General features: G+C 31.4%; 5 protein-coding genes across 5 annotated transcripts; 1 reads left to right on the top strand and 4 right to left on the bottom strand.

The window, feature by feature from the left end:
• Window positions 1–96: 96 nt before the first annotated feature.
• Window positions 97–1,173, bottom strand: cgd6_2310 (CpTSP6 extracellular membrane-associated protein with a signal peptide, an apple domain, TSP1 domain and a C-terminal transmembrane domain; the record flags this gene model as incomplete). Its single annotated transcript, XM_627588.1, has 1 exon — window positions 97–1,173. One exon carries the CDS (start codon window positions 1,171–1,173, stop codon window positions 97–99), a length of 1,077 nt encoding a protein of 358 aa, XP_627588.1.
• A 211-nt stretch (window positions 1,174–1,384) lies between these two features.
• cgd6_2300 (Cut4/Apc1p/TSG24 family protein; meiotic check point regulator and 26S proteasome regulatory complex; PC-rep repeats) lies at window positions 1,385–7,405 on the bottom strand (the record flags this gene model as incomplete). Its single annotated transcript, XM_627587.1, has 1 exon — window positions 1,385–7,405. One exon carries the CDS (start codon window positions 7,403–7,405, stop codon window positions 1,385–1,387), a length of 6,021 nt encoding a protein of 2,006 aa, XP_627587.1.
• Window positions 7,406–7,848: 443 nt separating this feature from the next.
• On the top strand, window positions 7,849–9,378 carry cgd6_2290 (sphingomyelinase C precursor; the record flags this gene model as incomplete). Its single annotated transcript, XM_627586.1, has 1 exon — window positions 7,849–9,378. One exon carries the CDS (start codon window positions 7,849–7,851, stop codon window positions 9,376–9,378), a length of 1,530 nt encoding a protein of 509 aa, XP_627586.1.
• A 29-nt stretch (window positions 9,379–9,407) lies between these two features.
• Window positions 9,408–10,697, bottom strand: cgd6_2280 (hypothetical protein with signal peptide and 12 or more transmembrane domains; the record flags this gene model as incomplete). The annotated part of the gene is made up of 1 exon (XM_627585.1): window positions 9,408–10,697. The coding sequence occupies one exon, from the start codon at window positions 10,695–10,697 to the stop codon at window positions 9,408–9,410; it is 1,290 nt and encodes a 429-aa protein (XP_627585.1).
• A 108-nt stretch (window positions 10,698–10,805) lies between these two features.
• cgd6_2270 (hypothetical membrane-associated protein with 12 transmembrane domains) lies at window positions 10,806–12,881 on the bottom strand (the record flags this gene model as incomplete). Its single annotated transcript, XM_627584.1, has 1 exon — window positions 10,806–12,881. The coding sequence occupies one exon, from the start codon at window positions 12,879–12,881 to the stop codon at window positions 10,806–10,808; it is 2,076 nt and encodes a 691-aa protein (XP_627584.1).
• Window positions 12,882–12,931: the final 50 nt, after the last annotated feature.

The following is a 12,931-nucleotide window of genomic DNA, read 5'->3' as shown; positions in this document are numbered from 1 at the left end:
ATTTAAATTGATAGAAAATTAATTCATAAAATTAAGTTAATCTCTTGAATGCCTAATATTAATAACTCAAATAATATATTTAGTTTGACTCTGAAACTATCTATTATCTATTGTGAATTCCGTTTCATACTCTACATTCATGTCCTCTTCCCATTCTTCATAGTCATCCGGATTGTTAATCGTTTCATTTACAGGAGTTCGGCTTGAATCTAACTCATTCCCAGACAGCAAAGAATACAACCTTTTTCCATAAAAAAATTGGCCAATTTTAGGAAAGATAAGTGAAGTTGGTACAAAAATTAAAATCCCTGTGACAATTCCTGCAAAAATCAGAGAAATTTCCAATAATTTATAAGACTCTGATTTATCATCATTTTCTGGTTTTGATTTTAGATAAATATCAGATATTTCAGTTCTCATATCACAGGTTTGCCCTGGCAATGAGCAGGTCCAAGTCTCAGTCCTGTACGGACAGTCTGCATCAACATCACCATTGGAAATCCTTCTGCGGACAGCCTCTCCACACCCTAATAGATTAGGATCAAAGTCTACGGGTTTTTTGCACTCTGATAAGCCGCCCCATATACCAACTGTACATTCTGAACATGGGTTTGTGTCGAAGCCAGCTAGGCCTGTTGTAATTCCAGGAGCCTCTTTACCACATATTTTATTTCCAGAGTAAAGTTTACATCTTGAGTTTTTTGTATCCATAATAAAGTGCGTACAATTTACCATTACGGAGCAAAATGATCTGCACATTTCAAATGATTTTGCCATAACATCAGTCAAAAAATTTTTGGAATGGTCACATACTCCATCAATATTTGCAAGCGAAGGGCATGCAACACCATCTGATGTAGTTAAAAGTTTTTGATTGCAAGAAGACTTGTCACACGGAAGTTCAATAATTGTAACTTCGGGAGAGCAATTTTCTGTCTGCTCTTTTATCAAAGATCGAACACCAATCATAATATTCCTATCACAAATGCAGCTCGACCAACGAAAGTCCGTATACTGGCAAAAGTTTCTAGAATTTTGATCAATTATCGTTCCTTCTTTACGTTCTATGCTTTGAGGTGTTAAAGTATTTATTTGCTTCACCCCTGCTCTTTGAATTGAACAGTAGGAGCAGTAAATCAAGGATAGATATAATAATAACAGCAAAACATTCATAGTTGTAGTTTGAAATGCTGTTTTACTACTTCACACAATTATTATGCAATCCAAATTATCTTTCTTTTGCCCACTTAAAAATAGCCGCTTAGGTATTACAGAAATAAATGGATATTGAATAATATTAATCACTAACTACCTATCTTGTAATATATACACATAAATAAGCATATATATATATATATATATATATATATATTACAGGATTGAGCTAAAAGTAATTTTTAGAAGAAAATATACGAGTAAGCATTAATTTTATTTGTTGTTGAGCTTCTATTGATTGCGAGCTTGCACTTTGAGCTTTAAAATAGCGTTCGTATATAAACACTTTTAGAATTTGAAGCCCTAAAGAAGATAATGTAGGGAGTTCCATAATTAATATAGGAGCAATGATCTCCTCGTATTTTTTATAATCTTTTCTAAGCAGAGTATCGATCTTTGTGTTTGATTCAATTTTTTTTTTCATAATAAAGTTAAAATGGGAAGCTAGTGGCATACCATTTAGAGAAAGAAATAACCTTAGTGACTGTTTCTCATCGCAGGATGGAATTCTTGTTCCATTGTGTGCGCCGTAGTAGTATCTAACACAACGAATTAAAACGCTCATTTGTGCTTGCAGCCTACGATGAATATTTAGAAGTATTGTCTGTAGTTTTTTGTCATTATCTATGTTAAGTGTGATTCTCAATATCTTTATAATTTCAGGAGATAATAGAATTTCACATCCATTCCCATCCTGGTTGATCTTATTCCAAGTTGAAAGAATTTGATCTATATAATTGTTTAAAATAGCACCACGCCATGGTGCACAACCAGCTTTTTTATTATGCATTTCTTTATTATTCATTTTACGATAAAACGACTTATTTTCTTCCAGCACTAGCGTATGCGAGAAATTCTTGTATAAATCGCTTATTTCGTCACATCGACTGAAAACATTTGAATTAGCAGAAAGAATTTTATTGTTTGGCCCATAATATTTATAGAGCATTTGCTTATTATTTAATTGATTGTCATAAAAATTATATATCTGGAAATTATGAAACTGGTAATTTTTAACTTGATTGATGATGTGGTTTGCCTCATTCCAGCAATAACCATTATTTCTGTTTTTAGTTTGAACCCAAAGTTCCCCTTTTATTAGCCTTTGATAACAATTAGTATCTTTATCTTTATTAAAATCAATTAAAATTGGGCAGTAAGTATCTCCTAGTACTTTAATATTTATTATGTCTTCCCAATCTGGTAAAACTGTAGGAAGAATGTAATATTCTGTCCTCCCACTTTGAAATTGAACTTTGCCTGATTTAAGCTCGACTGAGATGGGGACATATATTTTTTCTTCTGAAATAATACCACTAAAATCGCAACTATCATTTAAAGGTTCCGGCGAGCAAGTTACAAGTTTCGGGATAACAACTCTTCGACCGTAGTTCATCGCTGAAATGAAAAGATATCTCAATGGTTGGAATATTATTCCTGGAGTACTAATATCAGAAGAATCTTTGGGATATATTGGGTGTGTTGCTAATATTAAAAATGTCGAACCAAGTTTGTCTTTATTGCTAAAGGAAAAATGCCCGGCAGACAAGAAAAGAAACCCAAGAGCATTGTTATACGCCATTAATTGACTATGGACATGTTCAATTGGTGGTATGGAAAATATGCTGAATGGTGAAATAGCAGTTGAACTAGTCCATAATAACTGAGCAGACTCCAATAATTGCGCTCTGAAATATTTTATTTGCATCAAAATTTGTTTATCACCACTTCCTGAAAAACATAAAGATGCGCTAGTAAGACAAACTCTAATACAAAGCTCCTTTGACCACCTGTCAATTGTAATGTGTGTACTACAGATAGACTTATCTCTAATTGTAGATGCAATACTAAGAGGCATTTGAATTAAAGGAATTCTATCTAAGTATTCAAGTATTGTTGTGGTTGTATATTTTAATTCGATATTCCTTTTCCCTGCGAACACTATGCCTAGCCCCCAAATTATCCCAGAGAGAATAGCAATACGTGCTTGGATACAGTGAATCCAATCTAAAGTTCCCATAGAAATGCAGTGCATTAGCTTTGAATTAACTTGTGGTTCGATCTCTGAGCATTTGTTTGAAGTAATTGGAAAAGGGAAGATTTTGTCCGAAGGGAGGTACCAGAGGTAACTAGGGATTTGACTACAAATGAAATCCTTGTTTGGAATGCTACTTTCTTCCCATTCAATTACAACTTTTGCTAAAGACATAAAAATAAGTACCTCCGGCCTATAATTTACTAGTTCTTCTGGCCGACTAAATGGTATAGAAATTGAACTTGAAATTGATTTATTTTTACTTCTAATATGCATGATTGAAAGAGAAAGTGCCGCAGGGATAGCAAGCAAAGTTGAGTCCACAATTTTAGAACAGTAATTTTTACTAGAGTTTGAGAATTTGTTTGTACCAGAAGATAAACTACTATTTGATTTTGAATTATTTCCCACATCCATATTTTCATTTTGGTACTTGAACCTTTCAAGTCCAGAAAATTCTGTATAATGCTCAAGATTTGGACCAGATGCAAGGCTCGAAAGAAATTTAGGAAGCTTATTTCCCGAAATACAGCTTAACAAAGCGTTAGTAATGTCATCTTCTATCATTGTATTAAAGGATGTGTTAATTGATTCCTCATTTGGTTGGAGCACCATTCCGAGAGAAACTGCAACAGATATTGAGTAAATGTTTGGATTAATTGAGGCCTGGTCATCAGTATCAGAGACTGTTCTTAGAAACTCTGAAAATAATATTTCTATGACTTGATGACTACGGCTTTGGGAAAACAAAAGCCCAATTGAAGTTATTGCCGAATATTGACTTATGCTAGATATTTGAAGAGACTTTGTATAAATACTTGGAAGTATGCTGGGAATATGCATTAAATAAAGCCTTAAAAGTGTAGTATTTTGAGATTTGAGGGCAGAAATAGCGGTTGCTAACAACATCGAACAAGTTTTTATTGATTGACCATCATTCTCTAGAATTTTATAAATCTCTTTTGGCTCCAAAATTAAAGGGAAGGTTGTTATTGAATCAGATTTGTCCGCTTTAAAGAATCCACTTAATGAGATCCCATATAAAAAACCAGATATAAATGGAATATCTTCTTGAGAAGAGAATGTATCCATCTGCTCAATTATCCAGAGCTTTTTATTTTTGTTAAAACCATCCTGAGGTAATTTAGAGTATGGGTAGCAATAATTCAGGGATTGAGTAACTCCCATATAAAATTCATTCCAAACTGATATGTCAAAGCAAACTTCTTTAAATCTCTCTATGTCAACGCTTATCAAAGAGTTGGACGCAACTTCATAAATTTTATTTACAAATACGGGACGGTTTATTTTATTTATTGAAATATCAAATGAAGATCCGCCAAATGTACATGCTGCTCTTCCAAGTAAGCTAGTGTAAACTAATTGTACCGCATCTACTACTCTTTGCCTTTGAAACTCATCCCAAGATTCTTCATCAATAGGGTATGCACCTGAAGAGCGTTGAAGTAATATTTGAGGAGGGTTTTTTAGTGAAAGTAGCTCCAGTGCATCGCAATATCTATTGTCATAGGAGAATACTTGAAAACACCATTTATAGGACAATTCAAAGGATCCAATATCTGAATATTCAGTCAGATCATTTTTCCATATTTCTATTATCGTTCTTTTTTCGGCTGAAGTTATTCTGAATGGGTCCACTTTATTCTTATAATAGGCCTGCAAATTTTCCAACATACTTTTTTGGTCATCTACAGTGTTCCTTCCATGTGGGAGAACAGATGCTGCAATGTTATCTGACCCACTTGCAATTTTAAGGTTAACACTAGAGTAAGATGAGTTAATATTTTTTGCGTAGCTTAGCATGTCTAGTCTTCCTAACAAAAAGTATTTGTTATCATCGAAACTCAAGTTGGGAACATTATTCGAGTAGCTATTTAGAAATTTCTCAATTGGAAATGAAATAATTGGGCTTAAAATGGGTAATATAGTGTTAGTAATCCCAACTTTAGAAATTAAATCAATTATCTCTCCGTTTTTAGATCTATTGAGTAATTGTTCATAAAGTTTTATAGTAAAGCATTGCAAAGGAAAGTGTTTCTCAATTACTTTAAAATAAATGTCTTTTTTATTATTCTTGGAAAACCTTGTAAAAAAATATAGTTTGTCTAATAATACTGGAGGAAAGCTCCAATCTGAAAAATTTGAATCGTCTTTTATTTCATTTATGAAATTAAATGAAGAATCTAAAAATTGGTAGTATTCATAATAATTAGATAAGAGTAGTTTCTTTGAAAGAGGAATTAAAATATCCTTCATCAATCGGTTTTGGTAATTATCTAAAGCATTAAATTGAGGGAACAAGCTTAGTTCTTCATAAAGTGCATGTAAAATGTACATACACTGTGGACTGGCCTTAAACTCTAAATTTTGGTATCCACTGTTTGAATAATTAGTATATTCATACTTTTTCCCCTCTAAAAATTCATGAGGAATTATTCCCTTAGAAATTAAATTTGAGAATTCAATTCTATCAAACGGTGATTTTTTATTTTTCTCCAAATAACTTGCCCAAAACTTTGATAATATTTGCCATGTTTTTGACTTATTATTTGAGCAAACATCTTTATCTGAAAATAACTTTATCTTTTTATACACTCCATTTGACATCGGAGATTCAATTGAACCATTTGAGCTCATGTTCGAAAACTTTAACTCTTGTTCAGTATTAATATCTTTAGTCTCACCTAATAATATTTTGCGTAAAATATCCCAATGTTTATTTGATCTATTCAATAAAATCTCCCTAATTAGGCTTACTGAAAATTCTTTATTCGAAATTCTTATTAGTAGTTTTGTTATTATTTGGACTAAAAAATCTTCAGGGAGTAGATTAATCGAGCATCTAATTCCCAACAAATGATCTTTATTGGAATGATTACCGTTCAATTTGACTAGTGCATCAAAATTATTTGAAATTCCAGAGCTAATTCCCAATAATTCAAAATCTCCTATTTGCTCACTTGTAATATTTACATTTATAATTAGCTCTGAACCTGAATAAAGTAAAAGCATTCCCGTATCTATTAAGATTAAGGAAAAAACAGGTAATTCTTGGGATTTTTCTTGTTTAAAAAGTTGATTTGACTTAACAAAATTAAATCCAAATAAATAATGAATTCCAAATAGCTCATGCTTTTCTTGCTGGTGCCCAAACGTAATTGGTACCACATCTTTCACATTATGTATCGTTTGTAATGTTAGTTCTTTGTCTTCAATAATAGATTTTTTCCCATAGCAAACATCATTAAATTCGCTTTCAGAAAAAATGACTAGTTTAAGTTCTGAAGCAGAAGGTATGTGGTATGAAATCATAAAATTGTTATCAAAAATAGTTCTTGAAATAAAAATTGTTTCTGCACATTTTGAATATTTTGAAGAATCTTCCCAAATGGACTCAATAATTAGTGATGAATTATTATTAAAATAACTATAGACATATAAAGTGTGATTTTTTTCTATTTGATCATAAACCATTATTAATGGAAAGTCTACTGAACCCCATATCACAACCTTGTTGAATTTTGATTCATTACTCTTATCAAATAAATTTCTTGAACTTTTTAGAACAATCTTGGTTGGATGTTCAAGTGGATGGCCTAATATGGCCATATTTATCATTAACTTCGTCTCAATTCTGTCATACCCAACTATTATTACTCCTTCCTTAAGTGGGATTAAACTTACAACTATTTTTATTTTTTCGGTCATAACTCTCTGGTTTTTCCTATCATTAACAAAATAAAGCTCACCATTCTGATTAATAAACATATTACATCTTCCAAATTTTGAGAAATAAGTTTCATACCAACTAATTGGTTTGATCATTTTTATTATTGAATTAGTTTTCTTGCCTTTTTTATTGGAAATAAGCTCGTAATTGCACTTGCTCCGATGATAGTCATTCTCAGTATAACAGAGCTTCTGCTCACTTTCCGACCAATAAAACAGCTTTTCCGACTTATTGCTTCCGATTAATATTTTCCTAGGATATTCCCAATCATCTTGAATATTAATTCTGTTTCTTTCTTCTCTATGATCTAAATAGCCATCCTCGCATTCTTTCACGCAATTTATTTGGGAGTTAGTGTATTTACTTTTCACAGCGAACTTTTCTAATATCAGTGCATTTATCATCGGTAAATTAATTGTATTTACATTAAAAGTTCTCACACCGAAGTGTGGAGCTCTTTTTCCTATTACTAATTACCTAAAAAACCGCGGCAAAACTTTTTTCAAAATTTAAACAAAACAAAAGAAGAAAAGCAGGACAAAAATTAAGTTTTCGAAACTAAGTTGTTAAATTGATTAGATTACTATCTTAAAAGTTTTAGATTTATATATTTTTGTATAATCAATATGAAAATATCTACTTACTACTATAAATGCTAAATAAGATTTTTTTTTAAACTTCTGAATAATAATTTTCAATCCAAATAATTTTTTTAAAAATTTTTCAAAACTATTTCCTCTTTTATTAGCTTTACAAAATAATTATCTACGTATCATGCAATTTGCGGTTTGTTTTGCCTGCTAAACCCCAACAGCAATTTTTCCGCTATTTTTAATATTTCTTAGTAATGTGGGCGGACGAAGATGAACTTCCTGATCGAATAAGCTTTCTTACATTTAATGCAGGGCTCCTTGAATATCGTATTTGTGGAGTAAAGTTGTATCAAAACCCTCCATATACTTCTCACAGGTTACTACAGATCCCATCAGCATTAAGGGGAATAAATGCTGATATTATTGCGTTGCAAGAAGTATTTGATGAAAAACACTCTGACTATATTATTGAGTCTTTACAGCCCGTTTATCCATATTTTGCTCGTGAAACAAAACAAAGCCAGAATCAAAAGTCAATGAGATGGCAGCCAATATCTGTTATACATAATCAGTTGGCACTACATAATGGATTGTTGGTGCTTAGTAAATATCCTATATTAAATGCAAGATTCACATGTTTCAGCGATGTAACATTGATTGAAGAATGGTTTGTCAGCAAGGGAATGTTAGAGGTAACAATTCAATTACCAGGAATGGATAAATCCCCTTTAACCTTATTTAATATTCATATGGCAAGTGGAGCGGTTAATCCTGAATCAGAAACAATTGAAACACTCAGAAACAAGGAAATTGAACAACTTTTAGGAGCTTGTGATCATGCAATCCGTAGAGGAGAGGTTCCTGTCATTATAGGAGACTTAAATGCAGCCCCAAACTGCTGTGGTAGTAATTATAACTATTTTATTGATAGAGGCTGGAGAGATTGCTTTGAATGTTTCAAACATGAAAATAGATATAGCACATCCGCTTCATCGAATATAAGTTCTCAAATAAACTTAAAATCTAGGCAAAATGACTTTGACTATAAAGGGAAGCAAACATACATAGATATGGATGACCTTTACGACGATTTAAGCTGCTATTCTAAAGAAAATTTTGCTCATAGAGAAGAGCAAATCGAGGAGGAAGAACACGCAACTCCCTCTAGTAACGATTCTTTCTCAACTAGGATTGAAATTGACACCACTCCGATGATTAATATGAGTATTGGGTCATCAAGCATAAATAAAGGAAATGATGATGTTGCAGTAGTAAATAAGCTTGTTTCATCATTTGCAGTTGCAAAGGCTGCAGTTGAGGTAGCTAAAAGAGGATTTTCATCATGTTCCCCAGAATCTACAAGTATCGAAGTTGTGTCAACTACAAAATCTTCAAATTGTTCAAATAATATAAATGAATTTCAGGAGAACTATCCAATTAAACAATACTTTCCAGGTAATAAAGATTATTGTAGTAGTAAACTATTTTCATCCGATTTTACATGGGACCCAAATAATCCTCTTAATGTTATCGGTCCGCACAGTAATTGTCATGGTCAAAGATGTGACCATATATTTCTCCCGCCAACCCATCTATCCAAAAAGCTGGCTCAATACGAACCTTATAAGTCTAGCGTTATTCTAAGAGAACCTAGAGTTCTTGTTGACGGTTGGTGTTTTGGTTGTGTTGGATCAACTGTACTAGTTACTCTCAGTGACCATTATGGGGTATACGTAGAACTTAAAAGGAAGCTCGACAATAATTACAGAAATTCGCAATATTAAAACAATTTATAGATTAACGACAATACTACTTAATACCTTTTTATTGATATCCCAGTAGTCACCGTTGTAATGATTATCGTAAATATAGTAGCAATAAAAACGTAGTTGATATCCTTACTATTCCCGACAGGGATGTTAATTACTATCTCCTGTGAACTCCCCGTCTTTACATTCTGATTTGTTGCAATCTCGAACCTTAATTTCGGAATTAAACAATGTTTGTCGACTGACTCCTTCTCATAAATAACAATTGAAGGAAATCCTATCTTAACCGTTTTGAAGTTACAGCCATTACATGCTGATTGATATCTTGCATGAATCGGTATATCTGATGACTTTCCAATGCTCAACAACATTGAACTATCTGACTCTTCACTAGGTCTTTCAATGTGAACGGGGTGAAGAGGAACTAAGATGCCATCAACCTTCTTTTCATTTCTTTGAGAAATTTCGTCAATATCCACAAATATTTCCCGATTAAAAGAGTCCAGTAATATTGGCGTATTTTCAAAATTAATTAGTTCCGTCTCAAGATTCCAGTGAAAACCAGACCCACTCAACTTTCTCACAACTTCCAGATTCCCACTTTCACAATTTTTTCCGGTGTTGTTTTTATTTATGGTAAATGATGTAATTTTCGTCGTCCACTTATTAGAATGGTTCTTATTAGAAAATCTAAGCAAACTTAATGTTTGAGAATTAATTAAATCTAATTCAAACATGCCTTGAAGCAATTTTTTTAAGATTTTACTTTCTACTTCTAAATGAGGAAAATGAATATAAGTTAATTCTTCTCCTTCTAAGGAAAAAAACTCGGGATGGTTTGGAGTGAATGGATTAGATTTACTTAATATATCTAAATAAAACTGCTTATTAACTTTATTCAGTTCATAAGTTATTTCCTCTTTAGAATATAGTTTAGTAAAATTATTTATAACTGAAATATCAAATCCCAGATTAATATTTGGGATTGACAGAAAGTACTCTTTAATCTTTTCGTCTTTGTTGCATTTAATCGCCCTTTTTTTAGAGAAAAAAATAAATAGTCCATTAGGTAATGACGGTATTATTAATTGCCCAAAACTTCTTGAAGTAAAAATTACTGAATACCAATCAACGCATTCATTAATCTCCTTTTCAACATTGGTATAAAACGCATTTGCAGTAACATTGAACGTTTCAGTGGTAACTCTGTATCCTTTCGAACCAAAATCTTCTAATTTGGTAAAAGAACCTGAATAGGCATCTAATTCTGAAAATAAAGCAATAAAAAACACAAAAAGCCCAATGTAATATTGAAAAAAATTTATCTTTTTCATTTTAAGATAACTAAATCCTATTGTCCGCGAAATATTATTGGGCGGAAGAATTTAAACATTTCTTATTGAAAGATTAAATTTCAGAGTAATCTAGAAAATTGTATTATATTATTTACTGTAGACAGTTCTAATGCCCATGCTAGAACTTACATATTTATTAGACAACTTCTTCTTTATATCCTCTCCGCAATCTTTTAACACAAAAGCGGTATGTTGAATGTATAAAATATAAGGTAATACATACCTGCAGAATAATATCCTTCTTACACGATCCAACGGTATTGTTTGAAGGAATATTATCGAAGCCGCAGGGATGGAAATTGAAATTATACAAGGAATATATTTCTCAATACTTCCAGAAATCACTACTGTAAATATAAAGGAAAATAGACCCCAAATTAAATATACAATAATGGTTGAAGAAACTCTCAGGTTCAAGTATGTTCCTGCAATCAATAAACTTGATGAAAGGGTTAAAAATCTTAATGAAATATTACCCATTAAAATACAGTCAATTATATTACAAAAAATTGTCCAAGACCCAATAATAATGCTTAACCATTGAATACAGGAGTGAATAGATTCAGAAAATTTAGGATATAGTACAATTTTTCTTGAAAAAGCGTTGATTATTCTTTCCTTAATGGAGCCTCCCTTCAGAAGATGTTCTTGATCGCTTTTGCTTTTTTCTCTTTTTCTAATTATTTTATTTACTTTGCAGAGGATATATATCATTCCAATTAAAATCATAGAAACTATAACTTGAATTCCCTCTCTAAAAATGAAAAAAATGATTTTTCTTTTATTTGAAGTCTGTATTAAACACACATAAGGTGAATATATACATAGTAGTTGTTTAGACTTATTAGAAAATAATAAAAGCCATTCTGCTGAAGACATTAGTGGAACGATAATACAAGATAATAATATATAATGGAGAGAATGTTCAATCGTGTTACAAGAGTAAAATTGTAACCATTGAGTATACATACCTTCGATCTCCTGGTCAAGAAAAACTTGAGAAACAGCTTTTGTTGAAATGGGAAGAGTAGAATCTGGGAACTCTGCAAATCTAATAGTTAATATAAAACTTTCGCATTTATACATTAAGCTCCTAAATAATTTTTTCATTCTTTGTCTATATTTGTCAATAAATGTCATTGATGGAGAAAAACGTTCAAAAACATCGTTTTTTTTTTTAATCAACAATCGGTTGTATAATCCCTGTAAAGTTGAAGAATGAGGGACTGACTCAAAGTCATCAATAGATTGTATTGGAGTGTTCAAAAAAGTTGAAGACCCTATTGAAGAAGATTCATTTGAATTATCTGCAAAAGATAGTGCCCTAGATATATTTGCAGAATGTATTGAAGATGGATTTATTAATGACATCGAAGACGAATAATTGTCAGAGTCAACTCTAAGTAATTCTGTATTGTTTGAATTATCTAAGTCTTCTGATTGCTTTGATAGCTGCTTTAATGAAATACCAAGGCTTTTTGAAAGTTTTATCAGCTCGCTTTCATTTTCAATAATAACTTTAATATCATATAATGATTTTATTTTGTTAACAGTAATATCCCTAATTATTGAACAATTTGTGTAAATGTTGTTTAGAACTATCAAGCCAACTGAAAGTCTTGTGAATAATAAAGTAAAGCTCAGTGCCTGAAGAACATTTCTTTCATATAAATTTATATCTATTGCAGATAGCATTCTGAAGTTTGCCCAAGATAAAGATCCTAGTCCAATTATTGCATTAATAAAAATAAAAATAGGATGAAAACCAGTGAACCAGAATAAAAAAAAATATGACAAAATATCCAGCATTCTGAAGTAGAATATATCAATACTAAAAATTGGAATAATACAAATATTCATAAGTAATACTAGCCATAATAAAAGTAATGAGAGGTCTCCTTCTCTCATACGATGAGAAACCAAATAACATCCTATTGTAAAAATGAGCCTTAATGCATTTGCAATAACCATAGTATTGCTCCCATCATATCCGCTTAAAATAAAATATAATAGTGATATTGCTGATAAAAAAAGAAAGATTTCGTAGGTCTCTCGAACAAATGCATGGATAACTATATGCCGTGTTTTGTTGACCTTCCTTAAATTAAAAATTGAATCAATACCTGAGTATAACTTTAAATTATTACCAAATCCATATTGCATTTTATAAAATATTTTTTCATCGAGAATTTATTCAAAAAATTTTTCTGTAG

Source organism: Cryptosporidium parvum, chromosome 6, assembly GCF_000165345.1.
Source record: "Cryptosporidium parvum Iowa II chromosome 6, whole genome shotgun sequence".
NCBI classification, from domain to species: domain Eukaryota; phylum Apicomplexa; class Conoidasida; order Eucoccidiorida; family Cryptosporidiidae; genus Cryptosporidium; species Cryptosporidium parvum.
The sequence above is the reverse complement of the archived record's forward strand: the minus strand, read 5'-3'. Positions and strand labels throughout refer to the sequence as shown.